Below are 27,333 nucleotides of genomic sequence, written 5' to 3'. Positions count from 1 at the left end.
GTATATATCTGTATCATGACCCCGACTTAAACAAGTTGAAAAACTTATTCGGGTGTTACTATTTAGTGGTCAATTGTACGGATTATGTACTTCACTGTGCAATCTACTAATAAAAGTTTCAATCAATCAAAACTCTGTCCTGGGCTATTGGGTGCCTGTGATCTGGTGTGTCTAGGTTCTGGGCTATTGGGAGACTGTGTGTCACAGGGTGGCGTTGTGGCCGTGTCCGGTGGCTCATATTGACTCTTGTGAGTGTCCTCCTCTTGGTGCTGCGGCTCAGCAATGTGGGTCTGGTTTACGCTTCTCTGCATTTGTGGGTTGTATAGCTACGCAGGTGGCTCCTGCACCGTCTGATCAGGTTGCCATTTGGTGTTTGTACAACATAGCTTCTAGGCTCATTGCACTTTTGCACAACAATCGCTGGATCCCATGTTCCTCTGTCCTTGTTCACCACCGTCACATGCTGTCCGGGGCAGAGTAGAGGCAGTTCTCTGCGGCATCCACGGTCGTGGTGCTCCTTCATGTCCTCTGTTCTTTGTTCCAGGTGTAGCCTATGTTCCTCCTTCCCTGGATCTGCTCTGCTTGGCAGCAGGGTAGCAATAGGTCTTCCAAACATCAGCTCCGCAGGTGATGGTAATTTGCTATCGATGGGTGTTGCTCTGACTCGCAGTAATGCCATCTGAAGGTCGCCTCAATGTTCCAGGGTTTTTGCTACAATCGATTTGATGTGTCTCACATGCCTTTCAATGAACCCGTTGCTCTTTGGGTAGTGGGGCGAGCTTGTAATGTGCTTGATCCCCCAGTCTGTTACACATGTCTTGAAGGCCTGCCCTGTGTACTGAGGCCCGTTGTCCGTTAGGATTTCGTCCATCCGTCCAAACAGCGACACGTACAATCGCAGCTTGTGTGCGACCGCATGGCTAGACGCCGGCACAGGCATCTCATCCACTAATGGGTATTTGGAGTACCTGTCTACAGTTAGAAGGAACTGGCGACCTTTGACCTCAAATAGGTCAGAGGCCAGAGACTGCCATGGTTTTGACGGTAAGTGGTGTGGATGAAGGGGTTGTTTTGGGTTTTCATCCTGATGTTCCACACACACCCTGCATGACCTGCACACACTCTCAATGTCATCATTCATTTTACTCAAGTATACACTCTCTCTTGCAAGGTGACGTGTTTTCTCGATGCCTTGGTGGCCAACATGTAGCTGTGTCAGTAGGTCATCAGTCATAGAGTCTGGAATGAGTATCTGTCTGCCTTTGAATATGACTCCTGATTCCATTGCAAGCTCATCTCTGAAGGACCAGTAGGCACGCAGATCTTTCGGCATGTCCTTGATGTTCACCGGCCAGCCTTGGTGGATCACGTCTTTGAGTGCGTTGAGTCTGTGATCCTTGGCAGTCTCAGTGCGGAGAGCGTCCTGCTTCTCAGGGGAAACGTTTTTTATTGCAACAGTGTGTTGCCGTGGGTCCTCGATCTCTGCATCGACACCATCAATGCGTTCATCCAGTTCTATGTCACCGTGGTTTTCAGGGTTTGGCAGCCGGCTCAGGGTGTCCGCCAGAATCATTTGGGGTCCTGGTCGGTATATGACATCATAGTTGTACCCCTGTGTCTTTATCAGCATGCGCTGGAGTCGTGGTGGTGCAGCATGCAGTGGCTTCGCACATATGGTGACTAGTGGTTTGTGGTCCATTACCATGATAAACGATTTCCCATAAAGGTATGTGTGGTATCGCTGCATCCCATACACTATGGCTAGCATCTCTCGCTCTATGTTGCTGTACCTCGACTGGCAGTGTCTTGGAGCCTAAAGCGATGGGTCTGTCGTTCTGCACCAGGGCCATGCCCAATCCTTTCTGTGACGTGTCAACCTCGAGGGTTAAAAGAGTGTTTGGGTCGTAGTATTTCAGGCAGGCATGCTCGGTGACTGTTGACTTCAGGTCTTCGAAGCACTCCTGGTGGTCAGTGTCCCATATACATGGTGCTTCGTTTTTCAGCAGCCCCCTCAAGGTGTGAGCTTTATCCGCAAACTTTGGTATATATGGGGACAGGTAAGTCAGCATCCCTATGAATCTGTGCAGATCCTCTTTGCTTTGGGGTGTTGGCATTTTCTGTATGTCCTTATTCTTGGCTGGGTCTGGCCTGATGCCTTTTGCTGTGTACATGTTGCCAAAGAATGTAATGATGTCTTGTTTTATTGTGCATTTTTCACTGTTGAACACAACACCTGCCTCAACAGCTCGTTCCATCAGGTTGATTAAAGTTAAAGTTAAAGTTAAAGTACCAATGATTGTCACACACACACTAGGTGTGGTGAAATTTGTCCTCTGCATTTGACCCATCCCCTTGGGGAGCAGTGGGCAGCAGCGGCGCCGCGCCCGGGAATCATTTTGGTGATTTAACCCCCAATTCCAACCCTTGATGCTGAGTGCCAAGCAGGGAGGTAATGGGTCCCATTTTTATAGTCTTTGGTATGACATTAGGTTCCTGTCATGCTCTTTATCAGTTTCACCCCAGACCACTATGTCGTCAGCTATGCTGACCACACCCCGGAGCCCCTCCAGGATCTGGTCCATCTTGGCCTGGAACAGGTCCTGAGAGCCACTCAGACCGAATGGCAAGCGCTTCCAGCAGTACCTGCTGAATGGAGTTCGGAATGTTGTCAGGGGTTGTGATTCTTCATCAAGGCGTATGGACCAATACCCTGCTTTTGCATGAAGTTTGCTGAATATTTTAGCCCTTGCAAACTCTGGGTTGAGTTCCTCCACAGTAGGGATTTTGTGTGGGCACTGCTGAAGGCCGGCATTCAGTTTTTTAGGGTCCAGGCATATCCTAAGTGACCTGTCTTTTTTGGTGCTGTATGTCAGACTGGAGCACCAGTCTGTATGCTCTTCCACCTTTATTCAGCTCTGCTTGCAACTTGTCCTTTATGTGGGTACTGCATTTCCGTGGAGGGTCGATGAATGGTTTGGCATCCTTTATTAAATAGAGTTTGGCGGTTCCACTGAAATTGCCTATCTTGTCAAACTGGTCTGGATAAGCTGACTTAAGTTTTGCGATGGTTGTTATCCTCTTCAGTGGTCCTGTCCCTCTGTCTCTGGCACTGTCCCTCTCCTTCACTGTGTCAACATTGACAGTTACCAGGTTCAACATTTCGCTCGTCGGCAGTCCAGCTACAGCCGGACCTGGTACATCCACTACGTAGAACTTGGTGTTGACCCATTTGGACTCTTTGTATTGACATGGAATGTCAATGGTACTCAGGCAGGGGATCTGATGACCACTGTATGCTGATAGCCTCCTGTAGTTTTTCTTCAGATTTCTCTCTGCACATGCATCCTTGCCATACATCTGCTTGAAGGTGCGTAGTGGGAGTGTGTTGCCAGATGCTCCTGTGTCTATTTTTAGGCGGAGTGTGTATCCGTAACCCCGTAAGTCAGGTGGCCTCACCTTCAATGTTGTGTATGCCTCCTCTCTGGGTGCTTTGCTCTCTATGCTGTACATACATTTCTCGCTGATGGTGATTGAATGGAATTGTGATTGGTACTCACATTCTTCATCGGCCTCCGAGCCGTCTATGGTGTTGATATGAGACTCACCACGTTGCCTCTTGTGGCCCCTGGAGGCTTGTTGTCTGTCACGTCTCTGTTGTGGTGGGCGGGACTTACTCCTTTGGCCCCCACCCCGCCCGGAGCGTTGCTGTCTCTGCTGCTTGCTTTTCCTACAGCACTTCGCCCAATGGCCTCTTACACCACAGGCAGAGCATTCGTCATTATACGCGGGACATTGACAGGGTTTATGGCTCCTACCACAATTTGGGCACGTCCGCCCTCTGTCCACAGCGTGGATTTTCTCACTGTGTGACATGCCAAGTTGCTGTAACTGTTCATTACCTGCTGATAGGGCTTCGTATTTCCGCCCTTCTGTCAGTACATCCGCCAGAGAGTGGCCTTTGGGTTTGCTATACAGGTCATTTCTCAGAGCATCATGAGGCGTACTAGCAATGATGAGTTCAATTAGACGTTCGTTGAGCTCTTCATCAGTAAACTGGCATTTTTGAGCTAACGTTCTGGCTCTGGTTACAAAGTCATCAATGCTCTCATTTGGCTTTTGCCTGTACTGCATTAGGTTGAGTCTATGGATCCTAAAATTCACATTCAATTTCAACTGACCTTCATAGAATTCCCATAGTTTAGCAGGCTTCTTCTTGTCATCCTCACTGAGACCACTGGCATTCAGCCGTTTCAGTCCTTCATCTCCAATGCCACGGCATATTTTCCTCACTTGCTTAGCAGCATCTGTTATTTCTTCATCCTCTCGGTAAAGAATAATTTTCTGTTTAAACAGTGATATGGCCTCACTCAGGTCCGGGTCGGTCCAGTTCATGATCGGTAGGTGTGTAGGCATGGCGCGCTCTCGTTTGGGTTGCTCCCGACGTGCAGACCGCTGCTATCAGGTAGCTCGGCTCCTCACGTGTATTGCGGGCGACGACAGAATTATTCTCGGACAACTCCCCCTCTCGTTCTGCTCTGTGGGTGATCACTTTAGTCACCGCTGCCACCATGAAGTATTATTGCATGTGTATGAATAATACACTGGGTAGTTATGACTGGAACATGTTTTATTTCAGCCCGGTTGTTTACATAGCCGGCATAACAGTAATGGTGTTACATCCTCAAAGGTCCGTCGTGCACCCCCCGCGTCATATCCGTTCCCAGCACATATCACTACAATAGGCTCACACAATTTCCGTAAACAATCAAAATTTGGAGCACAGCATCATAGTTTTCACAGCTTTTTGGTTGTTAGAGGTGGAAAGCGTTTTAAAGTAAAGTTCTAATTATTTTTTAAAGGCACAAAAAGCAGGTCTGATATTGAGGAACTTACTTTTATGAATATAAAACTTAGCCAATAGTTGCAAAGGTAAAATTCCTTTTCACATTTTTTTTTTTCATACTGTGTAAATCCAAATAGCACATCTTTAAAACAAAGCACACATTTGTCATGAATATTGTCCAGGATGAAACAACAGATGCCCTGTTTTTTATACCAGAAATGGGAGACTTCAAGTATTGTATTTTCGTTGGCACACGGAAGTATCGCGAGATTTACCAATAAACTTCGTGTGACTGTCATGTAACAGACAGCTAAGGCCGCCAGTACTTTCTCAACGCGGAAGAATCATGACATGAATACAAAAATAAGTATGATTCTTACATAAACTACATCACATTACATTAAGTACATAAACTGTGTGACCTCGGCTTTTGACACGCGGAAAACAACGCAATATTCATAGTTGTTATACCAGAATTTTTTTTATTTTTTTAAATTTTTATAAACCTTTATTTATATAATGCAACATTACAAGCAAATAAATAATAATAAACAAAACCAGTACAGAAACAGTACAAAACAGCGCCAAGGGGTTGTAAACTCAATAAAGCAACTAAAATAGAATACAAAATATATATATGTAACAAAGTGTAACACAATTTCCGTAAATAATCGAATCATAGTTTTCACAGCTTTTTGGTTGTTAGAGATAGAAAGCGTTTTAAAGTAAAGTTCTAATTCTTTTTTAAAGGCACAAAAAGCAGGTCGGGTATTGAGAAACTTACTTTTATGAGTATAAAACTTAGCCAATAGTATAATGAGGTTGCAAAGGTAAAATTCCTTTTTCAAATTTTGTTTTCATACTTTATAAGTCTAAATAGCACATCTTTAAAACCAAGCAACATTTGTCATGAATATTGTCCAGGATGAAACGACAGATGCCCTGTTTTTTTTATACCACAAATGGGAGACTTCAAGTTATTGTATTTTCGTTGGCACACGGAAGTATCGCGAGATTTACCAATAAAAACTTCGTGTGACTGTCATGTAACAGACAGCTAAGGCCGCCAGTACTTTCTCAACGCGGAAGAATCATGACATGAATACAACAATAAGTATGATTCTTACATAAACTACATCACATTACATTAATTACATAAACTGTGTGACCTCGGCATTTGACACGCGGAAAACAACGCTTTATTCAAAGTTTTTTATACCACAAATGGGAGACTTAATATTGTATTTTCGTCGGCACACGGAAGTATCGCGAGATTTACCAATAAACTTCGTGTGACTGTCATGTAACAGACAGCTAAGGCGTTGTAGAGAGAAGAAATTTGGCGTGACAGCCGCCAGTACTTTCTCAACGCGGAAGAATCATGACAAGAATACAACAATAAGTCTGATTCTTATATAAACTGCATCACATTACATTAATTACATAAACTGTGTGACCTCGGCATTTGACATGCGGAAAACAACGCTTTAATCATAGTTTTTTATACCACAAATTGGAGACTTAGTATTGTATTTTCGTCGGCACACCGAAGTATCGCGAGATTTACTGACAGGCTACGCTAGCTTCGTGTGACTATCATGTAACTGACAGCTAAGCCGTCAGGACGTTCTCAACGCTGTTGGTGAATAGCCGCTGCTACGCTGACGGGAAGCAGCCACAGAAGGGGTTGGCAGTGGCGGAGGAGTGACAGTGTGGAGTTAGTCCTCTAGATTTACTTCTATTGACAGTGTCAACGCTTCCTAACAAAACCAGGAAGGGACGGGGAAAGGGGGACAAATAGGGAAAGATGGCGGCCGCGGCCTCGCCGGGCTCCGGCTCGTCCACCCCCTCGGACTGGATTGTACGGAGAGACGGCTGCCTGCGTTGCGACGAGGAGGGCCTGCGAAGCCTCTCCTACCACCCGACCCTCAACGCTATCCTCGCCGTCACCAGCCAAGGGGGCATCAAAGTCATCGACGGCACCTCCGGGGCCATCCTCCAGGCTTCCACGCCGCACGGTAAGCAGCCGCACGAACCCGCTTGTGATCGTCAACACCGGGGTGAGAGTTGTAGCTAAGCTACCGCTAGCAGTGATTAGCACTTGAGTTCAGGCCTAATTAGATGATATGGACACAAACGCAGGTATGGCGTGGGCTATGTTTGACACCGTGTTGGAAGGTTTCGTTATGCAGTTTCCATTGTTTACAAGTCACTATTTAGGACACATCCGCCGTGGAAGCTAACATAGAACCGAAGCTAATAGCTTCAGCTTCCCTTAGCACTCTTTTAGGTGCACAGCGCAACCTTCTACCAGCCATGTCTGCTCCCTCAGCAATAACCTATCATCTCCAGGGTTGCTATAATGCAGGGGTTTTCAACCTTTCACATTTTCACATCAAGTCACATTTTTTTCATTGAAAAAATCCGAAAGGCACACCACTAGCAGAAAACATAAAACAAAAAAATGAAACTAGGCAACATTGACAGTAAAAAGTCGTTCTTGCAATTGTTGTATATTAATTTAAACCATAACAAACCATTCATCACTATAGGTCTTGTCTCAAAGTAGGTGTCCTGTCACGACCTGTCACATCACGCCGTGACTTATTTGGAGCTTTTTTGTGTTTTCTTGTGTGTAGTGTTTTAGTTTTTGTCTTGCGCTCTTATTTTGGTGGCTTTTCCTGTGGCAGGTTCATGTCTTCCTTTAAGTTAAAGTCCCAACGATTGTCACACACACTAGGTGTGGTGAAATGTGTCCTCTGCATTTGACCCCTCCCCATGTTCACCCCATGGGAGGTGAGGGGAGCAGTGAGCATCAGTGGTGGCCGCGCTCGGGAATCATTTGGTGATTTAACCCCCAATTCCAACCTTTGATGCTGAGTGCCAAGCAGGGAGGCAATGGGTCCCATTTTTATAGTCTTTGGTATGACTCGGCCGGGGTTTGAACTCACAACCTCCCAGTCTCAGGGCGGACACTCTAACCACAAGGCCACTGAGCTGGCTATTAAGCGCTATTCCTCGCACCTGTTTTGTTTTAGCAATCACGACTATTTAAGTTGTAACCTTCTACCAGCCATATCTGCTCCCTCAGCAATAACCTATCATCTCCAGGGTTGCTCTAATGCAGGGGTTTTCAACCTTTTTTTTTTGAGCCAAGTCACATTTTTTTAATTGAAAACATCCGAAAGGCACACCACTAGCAGAAAACACACACAAAAAAAATGAAACTGCAGCATTGACAGTAAAAAATCGTTCTTGCAATTGTTGTATATTAATTTAAACCATAACAAACCATACAACACAATAGGTCTTGTCTCAAAGTAGGTGTACTGTCACGACCTGTCACATCACGCCGTGACTTATTTGGAGTTTTTTTGTGTTTTCTTGTGTGTAGTGTATTAGTTTTTGTCTTGCGCTCTTATTTTGGTGGCTTTTCCTGTGGCAGGTTCATGTCTTCCTTTTAAGTTAAAGTTAAGTTAAAGTCCCAACGATTGTCACACACACAAGGTGTGGTGAAATGTGTCTTCTGCATTTGACCCCTCCCCATGTTCACCTCCTGGGAGGTGAGGGGAGCAGTGAGCATCAGTGGTGGCCGCGCTCGGGAATCATTTGGTGATTTAACCCCCAATTCCAACCTTTGATGCTGAGTGCCAAGCAGGGAGGCAATGGGTCCCATTTTTATAGTCTTTGGTATGACTCGGCCGGGGTTTGAACTCACAACCTCCCAGTCTCAGGGCGGACACTCTAACCACAAGGCCACTGAGCTGGCTATTAAGCGCTATTCCTCGCACCTGTTTTGTTTTAGCAATCACGACTATTTAAGTTATAACCTTCTACCAGCCATATCGGCTCCCTCAGCAATAACCTATCATCTCCAGGGTTGCTCTAATGCAGGGGTTTTCAAACTTTTTTTTTGAGCCAAGTCACATTTTTTTCATTGAAAAAATCCAAAAGGCACACCACTAGCAGAAAACATTAAAAAATAAGAAACTCTGCAGCATTGACAGTAAAAAGTCGTTGTTGCAATTTTTTTATATTAATTTAAACCAAGTGTTTCCCACACATTCATTTATGTGTGGCGGCCCGCCACGAAAGAATTACGTCCGCCACGACTCGGATTTTCTTAATTTTTATTTTCGGGATTTGAATGCATTTATTTTGAAAGGACAGCTGGAGAGAGACGGGGGAGGGAGAGAGAGGGTGAGAGGGGGGATTGACGCGGAGCAAATCGACTGTCAGGTGGGATCGAACTGGGTCGTCGCAGCGGGTGCTCTACCAGGTGAGATAGGTTATAGCTGCATCGCTCGCGGCTCGTCATATATTTAACGTTAATCCGCGATTTCACCGAGCGTTTCACTTGACGGTGAGCAGCCTGAAGCTGCTTCATTAACACCGCCGCTCGCTGTTTAACTTGGGGGCCGGGGCAGACGCACGCAGTAACAGTCACCTGTTACCATACCGACGAGCTAACGTGTCCAGGTTATAACCCTGTTGTCAATAAACACACGTGGAGACGGTGCTTCAGATACTAATACTAATTTGATACTGTAGTAGTTATCTTTTGTGTATTCATAATGTAAAATGGATGGATGGATGGACGTTTAAAACAAAACTGTTATTATTAATGAGTAAGTATACATTTTTTCAGCCTTTTTAGAGAAAATCATATCATTGTAGTAAATTATGCAAATTACTAGATGATGTCATGGTGACCTGACCCATAGCCACGCCCCCACCGCCACAGGTATCTTGGCAGTTTATGGGAAACATTGAAACCATAACAATCCATGCATCACTATAGGTCTTGTCTCAAAGTAGGTGTACTGTCACGACCTGTCACATCACGCCGTGACTTATTTGGAGTTTTTTGTGTGTTTTCTTGTGTGTTTTCTTGTGTGTAGTGTTTTAGTTTTTGTCTGGCGCTCTTATTTTGGTGGCTTTACCTGTGGCAGGTTCATGTCTTCCTTTTAAGTTAAAGTTAAATTTAAGTTAAAGTCCCAACAATTGTCACACTCACACACTAGGTGTGGTGTAATGTGTCCTCTGCATTTGACCCATCCCCATGTTCACCCACTGGGAGATGAGGGGAGCAGTGAGCATCAGCGGTGGCCGCGCTCAGGAATTATTTGGTGATTTAACCCCCAATTCCAACCTTTGATGCTGAGTGCCAAGCAGAGAGGCAATGGGTCCCATTTTTATAGTCTTTGGTATGACTCGGCCGGGGTTTGCACTCACAACCTCCCAGTCTCAGAGCGGACACTCTAACCACAAGGCCACTGAGCTGGCTATTAAGCGCTATTCTTCGCACCTGTTTTGTTTTAGCAATCACGACTATTTAAGTTGTTGCTATCCTTCTTTGTTGATTGTCATGTCATGTACGGATGTACTTTGTGGACGCCGTCTCAGCTCCACACACTGTAAGTTTTTGCTGTCGTCCAGCATTCTGATTTTATTTACTTTGCAGCCAGTTCGGTTCTAGTTTCGTTTTGCATAGCCTTCCCTAAGCTTAAATGCCTTTTCTTTTGTGGCATTCCCCTTTTGTTTCCTTTTGGTTTAAGCATTAGATACGTTTTTACCTGCACGCTGCCTTCCGCTGTCGTCTGCATATTGTGATCACGACAACAAACCATGTTCCTGACATCTACAAAGCAATTAGCTACCTGCTGCCACCTACTGATATGGAAGAGTATAACATGGTTTCTCTGCTGCACTCTAGACAGCACCGATACTCAACAACGGCACAATATTTGCGGCTTATGATTACTGGTTTGCAAAAAATATTTTTAACCCAATTAGGTGAAATTACATAATCTCAGACGGCACCCCAGACTGTATCTCACGGCACACTAGTTGGCACAGTGCTTGAAAAACACTGGTCTAATGTAACAGGCATGCAATAGTACAAGAATGGAGTTGCTACTGCCAGTTGTAGTTCTTGACGAAACATTGCACATAGCTTAAACAGCGTTGTTTTAATCATGTTTCACTTAGGGTGCGGTGCGGTCATACTTGTAATTTGTGGTCCATTTTGCTCTGTTAGTCCGGTTTGCTTGGTCAACTTTGAAGGCATTCAGAAGAATCAAGGATCGGACGAAAACCGGCGGACTCAGACCCCCTGAGAGATGGGTCCTAGTCCACTTGCAAGTTAACTCTAGTGCGGTGGGTCCTCAAACTTTTTTCCACCAAGTGCCACCTCCAAAAACACCTGTTTCTCCAAATACCACCATGATGACCAGCATTAAAATACAGCACCTTAGTAGTTAAAGTTAAAGTAAAGTACCACTGATAGTCACACACACACTAGGTGTGGTGAAATTACTCTCTGCATTTGACCCATCCCCTTGTTCCACCCCCTGGGAGGTGAGGGGAGCAGTGAGCAGCAGCGGTGGCCGTGCTCTGGAATCATTTTGGTGATTTAACCCCAAATTCCAACCCTTGATGCTGAGTGCCAAGCAGGAAGGTAATGGGTCCCATTTTATAGTCTTTGGTATGACTCGGCCGGGGTTTGAACTCACAACCTACCAATCTCAGGGCGGACACTCTAAAGATATTCATTAAAACAAGGCAAAGGTTTTATTTAACAAGTATATTTTTGGCCACTGTAACATACACACTGCAATAACGACATCAGCAATGTTACTCCATTACAGTACATATTTACACTTTGGCGTACCACTAGATAGAGCCCATTTATCACCAGTAGCAGCATTGGGTATAAAGAGAGTATGGCAAACTTAAGAACAGGCGCAATGACTGCTACTAAGTTCGTATGCGGCTGGCTATGCTCGGATGCATGCAATTGTTGTTAGTTTTTCTGATGAAATAAAACAAAATAGTACATCTATATAGAGTTGTAAACATACTCCAGCTCATTAACTTAAAATAAAACACACCTTTATTTTGTTAAAGTGTAGTGTACTTTTGTAGTTATTTCCCCATATTTCTGCACAATAACTCCGATATGGTAACACTGGTGAGCAGTTGAGAATATGGAGTGAGTTTTGGCTCAGAACATATTATGCTTTATTCATTATTGACGTATTTCTTGGCACTATATGTTGTATACATTATATGAAAATTCCAGTTCATTTTCTCATCTATTATCACACCCAAAATTTGGTTTATTTTACTCATTCAATGTCTGTTTATTTGTATTTGTGTTTGACTTTCTTTTCGACTGCTACCGAATTGAGAACAGAGATTCAAAGATAGTCTGTTTTTGTCAAGCCCTCTCTTAAATTTATTAATTTTTTTTGTTATTTGTATTACCTTCTGCGTGTTCTCTCCTGAACAAAACGCAGACGTTGTGTTGTGTTTACCTGGCACAAGACACGAGTGTGTGGCTCTCTAGTGTTGTTCGCAAACCTTCACTTCCCATACTTGTTTTCTTTCCAGGTTGTGGGGAAAGCGATGTAAAATATTTCCACAATTCTCGCAGGTGGAGCAGCCCCATGGTGCATAACAGGGCATTCATACACGTAAAAAAACTAACGAGGAAGCGCCACAAACGCATAGCATCAGCTCAAAGTTGATAGTACTAATGGCGCCCTGTAGTCATGTGAGTGCCTTTTGACCAAGTCATTGAGGAGATTGCCTGAAACCGAGTTGGCCATACTCTCTTTATACACAACTCTGACTAGTGGTACGTGTACCACAGTTTAAGAATCCCTGCCCTAGTGTGTTCACATTTTTTAGTCGGGTAAAATAGTCTGGACTCAAAAAAAATAAAAAATAAAAATATATATATATATACCGGTGTATGTGTATATATATATATATATATATATATATATATACTTACTTGGTGGTCATTCAAGTTAACATTGACCCTTTTGTTGCTCTATCTATTTCACCCTTTTTTGTCAGCAGACTAAATAATGGCTGAATCCAAATTCTCCCCCTTGGACCTAGTCTTACCCTTTAAAAATGACGGGGGGAAAAAAAAGTGGTAAATTAATATACCTTAAAGGGGAACTGCACTTTTTTTTTTTTAAATTTTGCCCATTGTTCACAATCATTATGAAAGACATGACGACAAATTGTTTTTTTTAAAATGCATTCTAAATATTAAATAAACGTAAATAAAAGTCAGCTTATGATGGAGCCTATGTGAGCTCCACCATTCCGCCCATAAAATCTGATAAAAAAACATTCAAAAAGCAGCAAGAATACTCAATTTACATTTTGTGACTTGAATATTAACAAAGTATTAGTGATATTGGTATTATAAACGCTAACACAGACAAACTATTTAGAGAGGCTCCGTGATCACTTCCGGGTGTGCCTATGTTTACATCATTGGGTGGTCTGCTGTTCCCTCACTTCTTTGCTTCCTGTAAGTTTATTGTAGATCATAAGTCATGCCTCTCTCTTGAAAAGTAGATGGCTGAAGATATAATCCGACAAGTTGGGCCACTTTAACAGCCGTATAGGACCTGGAACTGGCGAGGACGACACAAAAAGCGCTTGTTTAAACATACATTTTTTGCATCAAAATATCACTTCTGCGGTTTTTTAACGAAATATCAAACATTAGGATCCAAAAAAATTTTATTGAACACTCGCTGTTCCCTTTGCCTAAACGCCACTCTGAATTGCAGGACATGGAGACAATCGGGCACCGAAACAAGCTCACTAGTTAGCTAAACATCGAGCTAGCTTACTAGTTGTCGCCTGCGTTCACTCTCCGAGCCACAACGTTGACGGTTTTCTACTTTGCTGCTAATCATATTTGGATGATTACAATTGGAACACTGTTAGTTCCGAACCAGTGTTCGTTCCAGAGTATTTGTTAGTAGCCAACAACAATGTATATTTTTGACGTGACAGATGTAAACATCGGTTACAACACCGGAAGTATTTTACCCGGGTGGGTGTGGCTAAAGGATAGAGTTGCATGTTATTTGCATGCATGTTATACAATGTTTTACATTACATTGTCAATGATCAATCAATCAATGTTTATTTATACAGCCCTAAATCACAAGTGTCTCAAAGGGCTGTACAAGCCACAACGACATCCTCTGTACAGAGCCCACATACAATGATAATAATGTTAGTAAATTATCTACTAAAAAAACTAAAATTCTATGGCACATTTCATGTAAGTGTCAAAAAGGCAGCCAAAAGAGGTTGGTGGATGAGAATACATCTAAAGGTAAAATACAGTGTAGAAATGCACCCAATTGCAGGAAATGCAGTCTTGATTTTCAAAATGTTATTTGGGCTTGCGTGGCCGCTAGAAATGTTCCTCCTTTTTTTCGTCAGCTTTCCTCTTTTTTTTTTCTTTTTTCCAGAGTGTACTCACATGCTGGTTACTACTTACCATTTCATTGTCTCCTTCATTGCCATAAATAGCAGTCACCGAGCCCGCCATTAAAAGTATTTTTTTTCAGAAAATCTATCTTTTTGTGAAGATCTGAGGTTGAAGCAAGAATAATCGTTGCACCCTCAAAGCGACTTCCTTACAGCGGAAGCTTCGCACATTGCCAAAAATCATAAAAGTTAAAAGTAAGGTACTTTTTACTTCAGATGAGGCTGAAAGTTAGTGTAGTGACGTGTCAAAGAACAAAGCATTGTCCTTCATTGGGTTTCATCGTCGACATGATGTTGTAGCAAAGTAAATTGGCTGACTGAGTCATGCAAGGATGTTTGGGTAAATGTCTTCCATATATGGATAACCAGCTGACGTTACACTTGAACACAATTCCAATCGGACTGTTTGGAGGAAGTAGGCAGAAAGGCAAAATTGTTTTATAAATATCTCTACAATGCCTTCGCGGTTTGATTTCAAATTTTTCGGACTTATGCAGATCCCAAATACAGATAAGCAGCACTTAATTTTTTTCGTAGCAATATGAAATATCTTAAATATCACAATTTTATTATTGACCGTCAAACAAGGTACATGTATATATGTCCGTAACACGAGTGTAGGGTTGAGCGATATTGACCAAAATTCATATCCCGATATAGTTTGGCCCATAAACTAACCCATAAATGGAAATATCCATTGACGTAACTAAATATTTCCACCATGCTTTGATTTAAAATTTTGGGGATCCCAATACACAAAAACAAGTACCAACAAGAAACGTAAGTTTTGCATAAGAGATAAGAAAAAAGAATAATGCCTTGAAAATAATATAAGAAAAGTCCAATATAATGTCCAATCTTCTTTAAAAAAAACATTTAACTTTGTTAAATTCTTCAGATAGCAAAAACACAAAAGAACAAAGATAAAGTGCCCTGGTTTAAGAGGACATGTTTAAACGTCTTCAGCAACATGAAAATAACTGACCTTTAACAATGGCGTTTTTATAGGTAAACTATATTATAGGACATACACACAAGGATTTTAGCCAGGAACACCAACCGGCGTTTTTATAGGTAAACTATATTATAGGACATACACACAAGGATTTTAGCCAGGAACACCAACCTACCAACTGCTTCATGATGCTGTGTGACATGCTTTTAAAAAGTCATCAATGATAGTTACTCATTACTTTACCAAAAAAGTGATTTAATTACTAATGGAAATACTCTTTAATAAAGGAAATTAATTACTAGAGAAAGTAATTATTGTGTTACTTAAAAATAACATATCTGGCATAAAGCAGTTGAAAAAAGGTTCATATAAGAGCAGTGTGTATGGTTGTGCGTGTGCCTTTAAAAAATGGTGCCGGTTACCGAGTGACGTGTGATGCCAGCCAATTCACGCTCAGTTAGTCTCGCAGGCGTTTTAACTTGAGCTGTTTTTGTTAGCTTAGCAGGATAGTAGCGGCAGTTTGTCGGCTCTGACGGCAGTGCTTTTGAATCTTTTGTGTTACCTCTGCTTAATAAATAAAGTTAAAGTACCACTGACATATACACACACACACTGGGTGTGGTGAAATTACCCTCTGCAATTGACCCATCCCCTTTTTCCACCCCCTGGGAGGTGAGGGGAGCAGTGAGCAGCAGCGGTGGCCGCGCTCGGGAATCATTTTGGTGATTTAACCCCCAATTTCAATCCTTGATGCTGAGTGCCAAGCAGGGAGGTAATGGGTCCCATTTTTCTAGTCTTTGGTCTGACTCGGCCGGGGTTTGAACTCACGACTTACTGATCTCAGGGCGTACACTCTAACCACAAGGCCACTGAGCAGGTTAAATAGGGTGAATGTGCTTCCATGGCTGTATGTTCTTGTCAACAAACAGGGTATTGTTTGGATGGCAAGTTTGTTACTTCGATTTATTGTTCATTATTCCTTCCGACCCTCGTAGTTACTAGCGCGCAGTGCAGTTTGTGTCAAGTTTTAAGGTGGTGAAAAAAACATTGTCTTTTACTGACCAGGGGCCGTATTTATCAAGCGTCTTAGAGTGCCATTTTACACTTAAGTCCTGAGAATTTGCGAAATTGCGTGGGTTCCCTCCGGGTACTCCGGCTTCCTCCCACCTCCAAAAACACGCACCTGGGGATAGGTTGATTGGCAACACTAAATTGGCCCTAGTGTGTGAATGTGAGTGCGAATGTTGTCTGTCTGTCTGTGTTGGCCCTGCGATGAGGTGGCGACTTGTCCAGGGTGTACCCCGCCTTCCGCCCGAATGCAGCTGAGATAGGCTCCAGCACCCCCCGCGACCCCAAAAAGGGACAAGCGGTAGAAAATGGATGGATAGTCCTACTCTCAAACTTAAGAATAAAAGCTATGCATCAACTTTCTTAAGTCTAAGAATCACTCCTACTCTCCACAATATTTAAGAGACCTTCAGAGGTGTCCCAAGTGGTTAGGAGTTGCCAGCAGGGGATGGCACTGAGGCGAGAGAGACGTGCGCGAACGTTCAGGGAGTGGAAGGATGTACTGGCTTTGTTTGATGACGAGCAGCTGATCAAACGGTATCGTTTAGACCAGTGGTTCTCAACCTTTTTTCAGTGATGTACCCTCTGTGAACATTTTTTTGATTCAAGTACCCCCTAATCATAACACAGCATTTTTGGTTGAAAAAAAGAGATAAAGAAGTAAAATACTGTACAGCACTATGTCATCAGTTTCTGATTTATTAAATTGTATAACAGTGCAAAATATTGCTCATTTGTTGTGGTCTTTCTTGAACTATTTGGAAAAAAAGATATAAAAATAACTAAAAACTTGTTGAAAAATAAACAAGTGATTCAATTATAAATAAAGATTTCTACACATAGAAGTAATCATCAACTTAAAGTGCCCTCTTTGGGGATTGTAATAGAGATCCATCTGGATACATGAACTTAATTCTAAACATTTCTTCACAAAAAAAGAAATATTTAACATCAATATTTATGGAACATGTCCACAAAAAATCTAGCTGTCAACACTGAATATTGCATTGTTGCATTTCTTTTCACAGTTCTTTTTGACAGACATTTAAAAAAAATCTCACGTACCCCTTGGCATACCTTCAAGTACCCCCAGGGGTACGCGTAACCCCATTTGAGAACCACTGGTTTAGACAGAGCGGGTATTATTTTTATATATATATACCTATATATTATTATATATAGAGCCACCCACACGAGTTTCAAATTAGTTGTCTAATTAATGAATTGGAAAGAAAAGGAAACATTTGTTTTTGATTCATTGCCAATATTGTTTGTTTGTTTTGTATTATTTTGTAGTTTATTGTCAAAATATACACTCCCGTTGTCCACTTAAATATTTCTAAGATATTTCTTTATTCTTAGACAAGGGATTCCCTTCCGTGATTGGTCATTTCTATGGACACCGAAATGACGTCACCTAAAATTCTGTTTACGGCACATAGTAATGTCATAATTCAGCTCTGAGTGTGACACTTAAGATTCAGTCCTACACTTCGCTGAAAGTGTGAGTAAGACGCTTGATAACTAACTTTTAAGTGCAGCTTTCAGCGAAGAATTTCTTTACTCGTAAGTCAACTCTTAGCAGACTTCTTAGGAGTAATTCTAAGAAGCTTGATAAATATGGCCCCAGTTCCTTCAACTAAGACCTTGTTTCTTACATGTTGGAAGACTGAGTGTGTGTGCTAGAAGGAGCGGGGTTCCCCTCTGCATGGTGCAGTGATCAGTGACACTTCCCAGTCAATTACTTATTCATTGTGGTTATGGTTTAGGTTTATTTCAAACATGCTATACAGATGGTTGAACATTTTGCTGTCGTTTGATCAAATTTGGATGGATTTATTTTAAGAGCAAAATGCAATGAAAGGGTTGAAATCCCTATTCGGACACGTGTGACAGTTTTTTTTTCCAAGTCGCATGGTCTATGTTAGGCGCATTTGCGAGTAAATTTGTCGCACCATTCAGTAGTGCTGGACAAATAATCACATTTTAATTTAGATTATGGCCTGTCACAATTACAAAAACATAATCAACAAAAAAGATTAACGGGCCGCGCAACGTGCATGTGAATTCCGAAGCTTGTGATGGTGAAACAGATGGGGAGCGAATGAGTGAAAAAAATAGTTTGTCTAGAAGTTTGGAATGTCACCATGGTTGCTACTTTTTTGACACAGCGCTAGTATGCCTGATCAATAATCACTAAACTTAAAGGCCTACTGAAATGAGATTTTCATATTTAAACGGGGATAGCAGATCCATATTATGTGTCATACTTGATCATTTCGCGATATTGCCATATTTTTGCTGAAAGGATTTAGTAGAGAACATCGACGATAAAGTTCGCAACTTTTGGTCGCTGATTAAAAAAAAGCCTTGCCTGTACCGGAAGTAGCGTGATGTCACAGGTTGAAGGGCTCCTCACATCTGTACATTGTTTACTCCAGCAGCAAGAGCGATTCGGACCGAGAAAGTGACGATTACCCCATTAATTTGAGCGAGGATGAAAGATTTGTGGATGAGGAAAGTGACAGTGAAGGATTAGAGTGCAGTGCAGGACGCCAGGGTGTATCTTTTTTCGCTCTGACCGTAACTTAGGTACAAGGGCTCATTGGATTCCACACTTTCTCCTTTTTCTATTGTGGATCACAGATTTGTATTTTAAACCACCTCGGATACTATATCCTCTTGAAAATGAGAGGCGAGAACGCGAAATGGACATTCACAGTGACTTTTATCTCTACGACAATACATCGGTGAAGCACTTTAGCTTCGGAGCTAACGGGATACCATCGTGCTTAACTGCAGATAGAAACAGAATAAACATGCCCCTGACTGGAAGGATAGACCGAAGATCAACAATACTATTATTACTTCTACTGTCAGGAGACACCGAACCAAACCCTGGACCTGTAACCACACGGTTAATGCTGTCCAGCCTGGCGAAGCCTAGCAATGCTGTTGCTAACGACGCCATTGAAGCTAACTTAGCTACGGGACCTCGACAGAGCTATGCTAAAAACATTAGCTCTCCACCTTACGCCAGCCCTCATCTGCTCATCACCACCCGTGCTCACCTGCGTTCCAGCGATCGACGGCGCGACGAAGGACTTCACCCGATCATCGGTGCGGTCGGCGGCTAGCGTCGGATAGCGTGTCTGCTGTACAACTCAAAGTCCTCCTGGTTGTGTTGCTGTAGCCAGCCGCTAATACACCGATCCCACCTACAGCTTTCTTCTTTGCTGTCTCCATTGTTCATTAAACAAATTGCAAAAGATTCACCAACACAGATGTCCAGAATACTGTGGAATTTTGCGATGAAAACAGACGACTTAAGCTGGCCACCGTGCTATTCCAAAATGTCTGCTTCAACCCGTGACGTCACGCGCAAACGTCATCATACAGAGACGTTTTTCAACCGGATATTTCCCGGGAAATTTAAAATTGCACTTTATAAGTTAACGCGGCCGTATTGGCATGTGTTGCAATGTTAAGATTTCATCATTGATATATAAACTATCAGACTCTGTGGTCGGTAGTAGTGGCTTTTAGTAGGCCTTTAATAAAAAATAAGGCATACTTAATTTCCGCGTTGACGTAACTGCGGACGGAGTCACATAATTGGCCAATAATTGGAATCAGCTGTTAAACACAGAATAGCAGGGAAAATGACATAAATGTGAGTGAAATGCTGTCATAGTGAGGAGAAGAAACATTTGGTTGGGGAAATAATGTGTCCGATTCATGTGATCCATTCATCCCAGACATACTGCACCTAGTGCAGTATGTCAAGACGGTCACTGTAAACAGCGACTAAACTAGGAAGCTAAAGCTAGCAAGAACAATCAATACACCCACAACACATCTCATCTGATTGTGTTGTTCTGAACAATATCATTCATGTAACATCAATTTACAAACAGTAGCCGCAACTTGAGAGGCTCTCTTTTTTTTTTTTTTTACAGCCTCAAGCCTTATTACTCGTCAAGCTCAGAACAACAACAAAGCGCACTTCCCTCCTTCACAATAATAGCACAGTGTGTCATAATCGGTCTGACTGCGCTAACAAAATAAAGGTTTCAAAAAAGTACCTTACACAAGCATAATGTACTTAAAGCACTTATTGATACATTTACACAATTATTATACTTTGACCTAAAACACTGGTCAAAATTGTCCAAAGATGTATTGTACCAATAATTGTGAGGAGTTTTTGCATTTAGTTAACAAACATTTTATTATGTTATTTTACACATTAAGCACACACTCTATGGTGGTAAAATACATGTAAAAGGTAAAAAAAAAACTTAATTAAAAACAATTTAGAAGGAAAAACAGAATTAATTTTTTTTATATTGCTATTTTATTGTTATTATGAATATTTATTTGCTGTGGTTTATTTGTTACTAATTTATATCCAGTTTTTATTTTATCTATATTTAAAGTTCAGTTTTGGTGGTACAATAAATACTCATGATAATGATTTCAAATTATTGAATAATTATGTAATCAATCGTGATTATTATTTTTGCCATAATCGTCCAGCCCTACCAACATTAAATGTCTAATTGTTTCAGCTTTCTTTAGTTTTACTCTCTTACCAAAACGTTTTTGATATGTCCAAGGGCCCCTGCTCTGCTGGTCCTATTGCTGGCCTAGCTATTTGGGGAGCATCTTAATCTGCTGAAGTTTGCTCGTGTTCTCACTTCATGCAGATGAGGACAAATTGTGGTGGAAGGAACGAACCGTGATGTGGACCAAACCATTTTTTAGGAAGGGGCCAAGGGGGTTATGGAGATTGTTGAAATTAGAATATTGTATGACTTAATTGAATTAATTCGTATACATATATTTATTATAGTTCAGTCAGTGTATGCGCAATCATTTTGTCATAGAGGCTACTGGGGACTGTGTGTGGGCCCTTAGAATTGTCATCACCCCCCACTCCCTCCCATACGACGGCCCAGTGTAAGTTTGAAAACAATTAATCGTTTAATGGATGACATTTAGTTTTTTCATGTATTCATTCATTTGTGGCGGCCAAATCAAGTGGATATTGACTATGTAAAAAAAAGAAGAAAAAAAAAGACTAATGTAACAAGATTTTTTTTTTTAGTTCAAGTTTTTGTTTTGTTTCTTACTAACTTTTTACAAGTAGGTATTGGCAAATTACACCAAACCGAAGAATACGTTATATCGTACCCACCAAGGCATATAGATTGCAATGACATTATTATGACTGTGCAGGTAAAGTGGGTTAAATGTAAGCCTGAGCCGATAATTTAGAAAAGTTTGTTTTCTTTGTCTCTTGCTTTTAAACACGGTAGAAGAGGGTTGAGTTTGTGCATCACCCTCAGCACCTGAGCGCACTATTAGCAGAATTTAGGGCTGGGCGATATGGACCAAAACTGATCCCGCTGTATTTCTATTCGGAATGGCAGTATAAGGTATATACCTGTATTTAAAAAAAATCCTGTGCAAAGTGCTTAAGGTTCCTGGTGTTTTTTTTTGCAAGTTAACCAGTGTTTAGAGTACTCGCATTATTTTTGTTGTAAGTAGTAACATAAGATGTTGTTTGTTCTTATTAATTAATTTGTTAGCCATTACTTTGGCAAAGAAGTTTGATTCATTTTGTTCATTAATGTTAGGTGTATAGCCTCACGCTTGTGCAGGGGATAGTTGGAGCTTCTACTCACCCCATGCGGTGAAGCCCGCTGGCTGTTAAGTTTTAAACTTATTTTCAGCCACCCAGCTGCTTTACCTACAGTAGCTTAGTCCGTACGGGCTATATAGAGAAGCACTTTCAAGCCGAGTAACAACTAAACTTTTGACACAACGTGCGAGCAGCAGAGAGGAACTATCGTTAGCTTCTGTGCTAAGTCGCTAACACACGTGAAGAACATAAACAGATGAGATTAGTGATACAGTCGCTACAAGGAGAGATATAAGTTCTCAAGCAAACTGGTATATGTGTAAATAAAGCTATAGTCACATACCAATAGCCAAATTAAGTCGGAGACCAAAGCATTGCATCACTCAGGAGTCAATAAGTCACTGCGCCGCCGTATTTGAAAAAATAAAATAAAAAAATAAAGTTTGATGCGCTGTGTCCTTGTTGCGAGAGAAGCCTACGTAAACACGCAAGGATCAGGGGTAAGCCCAAGAGAATGCCCTGTGCCTCTCCCGTCAGGCGCAGAGAAGAGCAAACATCCATAACATCACCATCTTTCAGTGCAGAGTGCATTTCTATGAGCCAACCCACGTTACGCAAAAATCACGTTACGCGTAAATCATATAGCCTACTACCATGTCAATACACAAAGTAGAAAATCATTACATGTAATGCATTATATTGTGCCAAGCAAATACCACCCCATATGTGCCTGATGCACATACAGTACCAGAAACCGCAATTAGCCGGGCTAATGGTAAAGCGCATTTTCTCAGCCTATCGGCATGTTGAGAACGAAACAGGCACTGTTGGCACTACCCATATCCACATAGGTTTTATTTGTCGAAAAATATATTTTGCCGTGTCAGTTGGATGACGCATCGACATACAGGCTAACGGGCATATATTTACCCCATTAGCGTGTATGTCGATGTGTCATTGACCGGGCTAGCATGCTTAGCATTACACGAGGAGCTGAGCACCACCACACTAAGCATTTGTTGCACAAACATACTAGCTTTGTTAGACAAGATCATAGACTGTATTGGACAATATAGTTTGGCGTCAGATGAAGAAAAATCGTCTCCACCTTCAATCGTCTCCATCTTTCAAAGGCATCCCCGATACAAATCCTTATTTTGTTCCTGGCTTTGTCATGAATAAGTTGAGAATCGTAACGACGCCTTTTAGATTTAATGTTTGACATGTTTAGTAACTTTACCATTGGCACTAGCTCGACGAAGAGGGCGGTGTGTAAGAGAGGGCGGTGTGTAACTGGCAACCTGGATGTGACACACTCATTGACTTTTTAATTGGTCAAACGGTGGAGGGCGGGGCATCGAAATGAAAACAATAACAATATTTTGGGGCTGTAAATCTAATTTTGAAATTAGCATATCCCGGCTGAACTACCCTTATCAGTTATAAAGGTATTCAAAAGAACATGATTTATTAATGCCTTTTGATATACCAGGGCCATTTAATGATGACTTGACATTAAATTATTACATGGCACCTTTAAAGGCCTACTGAAACCCACTACTACCGACCACGCAGTCTGATAGTTTATATATCAATGATGAAATCTTAACATTGCAACACATGCCAATACGGCCGGGTTAACTTATAAAGTGCAATTTTAAATTTCCCGCCAAACTTCTGGTTGAAAAAGCCTTTGGAGGATGTCGATCCTTAATAAACTAATAAACTAACTAATAGTATGCGTGTGACGTAGCCCGGGGAACAGAGGTATGCCTTCCCCATTGAATACAATACAAAAAAGCTCTGTTTTCATTTCATAATTCCACAGTATTCTGGACATCTGTGTTGGTGAATCTTTTGCAATTTGTTTAATGAACAATGGAGGCTGCAAAGAAGAACGTTGTAGGTGGGATCGGTGTATTAGCGGCTGGCTGTAGCAACACAACAAGGACTACTTACTTGGATAGCAGACGCCTAGCCGATGCTAGCCGCGGCCACCGCACGGATGATCGGGTGAAGTCCTTCGTCGCGCCGTCGATCGCTGGAACGCAGGTGAGCACGGGTGTTGATGAGCAGAGCAGATGAGGGCTGGCTGGCGTAGGTGGAGCGCTAATGTTTTTAGCATAGCTCTGTGAGGTCCGGTTGCTAAGTTAGCCTTAGCATCGTTAGCAACAGCATTGTTAAGCTTTGCCAGGCTGAGATCTATTAACCGTGTAGTTACATTAAGGCTGCAGCTAACGATTATTTTTCTATCGATTAATCTATAGATTATTTTTTCGATTAATCGGTTAATCTATAGATATTTTTTTTCCGATTAATCTATAGATTATTTTTCATTTTACCGATTATTTTTTTATTCAAAATGAAGATGAAAAAATAAATGTAGGCCAGTTTTTTCAAAAGGCATGGCTTTTATTTACAAAAAAAAAGAAGTATGGCCACTCAGTCAACATTGACAACAACATGACTAAATATTCTGTAACAATGTAAACATTTAAAACTTTTAACATTTAACAAAATTAAAAGTAGCTTATTTGCTTTTTAATGTGCAAATATAAAAGTCAACATCCTGTGCAAACCTTAATATTCTGCAATAGTATAAGCATTTCAAAAGTAAAAGTATTGCTTATTTTGCTTTAAAATGTGCAAAAATAAAGATAAACATCCAATACAAAAAAGTGCAAAACGAAATATTCTGTAACAACAGTGTAAACATTTCAACAAAAGTGAAAGTATTGCTTATTTGCTAAAATGTGCAAAAATAAAGATAAACGTCCAATACAAAAAAGTGCCAATCTAAATATTATGGAGCACTGTAAACATTAAGTATTGCTTTTAAAATGTGCAAAATAAACATCCAGTCCAACACAGTACACAATAACCAATTCTACTCATTCCAGTGAGTGACTAACAGTCGTAATGAAGAAAGGTTAGCATGTCTACATGCTCTGGTTCTTTTCTTGTTTACAATATTCCCAGCAGCTGAAAATAGCAAACAGAAGGGGTCCATGTGGCTGGAACTAAAAGGTAATTAACCTTCACCTCAAGCCAGGACTGCGAGTGAGCTGAGCTCCAGTTTATATTCCTAGAAGGTCAACGGGCTCATAGTGATGTTACTAGTAGTTGACTGGGAGGTGTTTATTATCATTTGGGGAGAGTCCGCTGCCTGATGCTCACCTGCTAAACACCTATCTGCTCCACGCTGAAGCGCTGACTACATGCGCTCTGAATACGCACTGCTGATTGGCTGATAATGCTTTGTGTGTACCAATCAGATGGTTGTGTGGGTGGGACAATGCTGCGTGCTGAGACAGAAGCAGAAGGAGCAAAGCAGCTTGTTAAGACTTTAGCTTTAGCTTAGAAACTCGTTCGGTACACCCCCGTACCGAACCGAAAGCACCGTACCGAAACGGTTCAATACAAAACACGTACCGTTACACCCCTAGCAGATACAAATGACACATTCATGTTTTTGTGTAATGATGACAACGTATGCTAACGCGGACGAGTGACTAGTTGATGGTTTTCTTTTCAAATGTTCGTTCATAGCCGTTGTGCTGCTATGATAGGCCATTTACGCTCGACACAGTGTGCATACAACAACATTATTAGGCCGTTTATTGAAATACTCCCACACTTTTGACGACTTTTGGCGTGATTTTCCCCCCTCGCTCGCATCGTCTGCTTTGATGGTCTGCTTTGATGGTCTGCTTTGATCGTCTGCTTTGATCGTCTGCTTTGATCGTCTGCTTTGCGCTTCGCCATGACGGTAGTGTGACGTAAATATGCGACGCGTCGACGCACAAAAACGGCGTCGACGTATTTACGTAACCGATGACGTCGACTACGTCGACGCATCGTTTCAGCCTTAAGTTACATGTACATGGTGTAATAGTATTGTTGATGTTCTGTCTATCCTTCCAGTCAGGGATTTATTTATTTTGTTTCTATCTGCATTTGAGACACATGCTATCACGTTAGCTCATGCTAAAGAGCTTCGTCGATGTATTGTCGTGGAGATAAAAGTCACTGTGAATGTCCATTTCGTGATCTCGACTCTCATTTTCAAGAGGATATAGTATCCGAGGTGGTTTAAAAAACAAATCCGTGATCCACAATAGAAAAAGGAGAGAGTGTGGAATCCAATGAGCCAGCTTGTACCTAAGTTACGGTCGGAGCGAAAAAAAAAAAAGTATTTCACTGCATTCTAGTCCGTCACTCTAAAGTTCCTCATCCACAAATCTTTCATCCTCGCTCAAATTAACGGGGTAATTGTCGCTTTCTCAGTCCGAATAGCTATAGCTGCGTTGAAAACAATAGGAAAATATGAGGGAGTGAACAACTGACAATGTCACGCTACTTCCGGTGAGGCAAGTTTTTTTTTTATCTGAGACCAAAAGTTGCGAACTTTATCGACGTTCTATACTAAATCCTTTCAGCAAAAATATGGCAATATCGCAAAATGATCAAGTATGACACATAGAATGGATCTGCTATCCCCGTTTAAATAAAAACATTTCATTTCAGTAGGCCTTTAACTATAATACCGGTATACCGCCCAGCCATAGCAGAATTAAATGAATGGTGTAGGGATGTAATGACCTTAAAATTTCATATCATGGTTATTGTCACCAAAATTAAAAGGACAAGCGGTAGAAAATGGATGGATGGAATAAGATCTTCACTTTTTGGATTTTTGTCTATCGTTCACAGTCATGGCACACACATGATTTGTACAAAGTATTAAAAAATGCTATCAAAGGTTTGCTTACAATGGAGCCTATTGGAGCCGCTCTATTCCGCCTACGAAGCCCTTAAAAAACATTCAAACACCTCCATTAAGGTTTTATGTACATGATGTAAGTATGTATGTAGTGTAGTAAAAGGCACATTCATAATAACATTTAATATTTACGTATTTTGATCATTTTAAGCATACGCGCCGCATTAATTTCAAAAACGCATCACGACGTACGCTTCTTTTTTAACAAAATCACTGACTATTACTCACTGCAGACTTCATGAGAGCCAACAAACATAATAAAACATCACTTACTGTACAATGTCTGCTGTCATTAGGATGCCGACTGCTAGGATGTTCATATATTCCCATTTAGGTAAATAATCCCCACGAAGAGACAGGGGTTGGGACCAAGCGTCTTTTCGTGTCGTTCTCGCCATTTCCGGGTTTAATTTGGCCGTCAAAGTGCACCAGCATGTCGGACTATGTCCTCAGCCTTCTTCTTTCCAGGTGAGAGGCATGATTAATGATCTACAATATAGTTCCAGGAAGCGAGCAAGCAGCAGACCACTCAATGATGTAAACTTCGGCACACACGGTAGTGATCACGGCGCCGCTATAAATAGATAGTCTGCGTTAGCACTTATAATAACAATATCACTAATATTTGGATTTTTTTAATCTGATTTTATGGGCAGAATAGAGGACCTCCTAGGGGCTCCGCTGTTAACGTTTATTTACTAGTTAGAATGCATTAAAAAAAG

The 27,333-nt window shown here is 41.6% G+C and overlaps 1 protein-coding gene across 4 annotated transcripts in view; it reads left to right on the top strand.

Moving 5' to 3' along the window:
- The first annotated feature begins 6,153 nt into the window (after window positions 1-6,153).
- The window catches only part of birc6 (baculoviral IAP repeat containing 6), a 210,306-nt gene continuing 189,126 nt past the window's right edge, over window positions 6,154-27,333 (top strand). For all 4 annotated transcript variants that reach the window (XM_062058987.1, XM_062058986.1, XM_062058988.1 and 1 more), the window contains exon 1: window positions 6,154-6,861. In XM_062058987.1, the coding sequence (XP_061914971.1) occupies window positions 6,651-6,861 (211 nt within the window). In that variant the 5' untranslated portion in view covers window positions 6,154-6,650. The remainder of the gene's footprint in view (window positions 6,862-27,333) is intronic.

The sequence above is a fragment of the Entelurus aequoreus genome, linkage group LG09 (genome assembly GCF_033978785.1).
Source record: "Entelurus aequoreus isolate RoL-2023_Sb linkage group LG09, RoL_Eaeq_v1.1, whole genome shotgun sequence".
In the NCBI taxonomy this organism is placed as follows: Eukaryota; Metazoa; Chordata; class Actinopteri; order Syngnathiformes; family Syngnathidae; genus Entelurus; species Entelurus aequoreus.
This window is presented reverse-complemented; position numbering and strand designations above follow the sequence as displayed.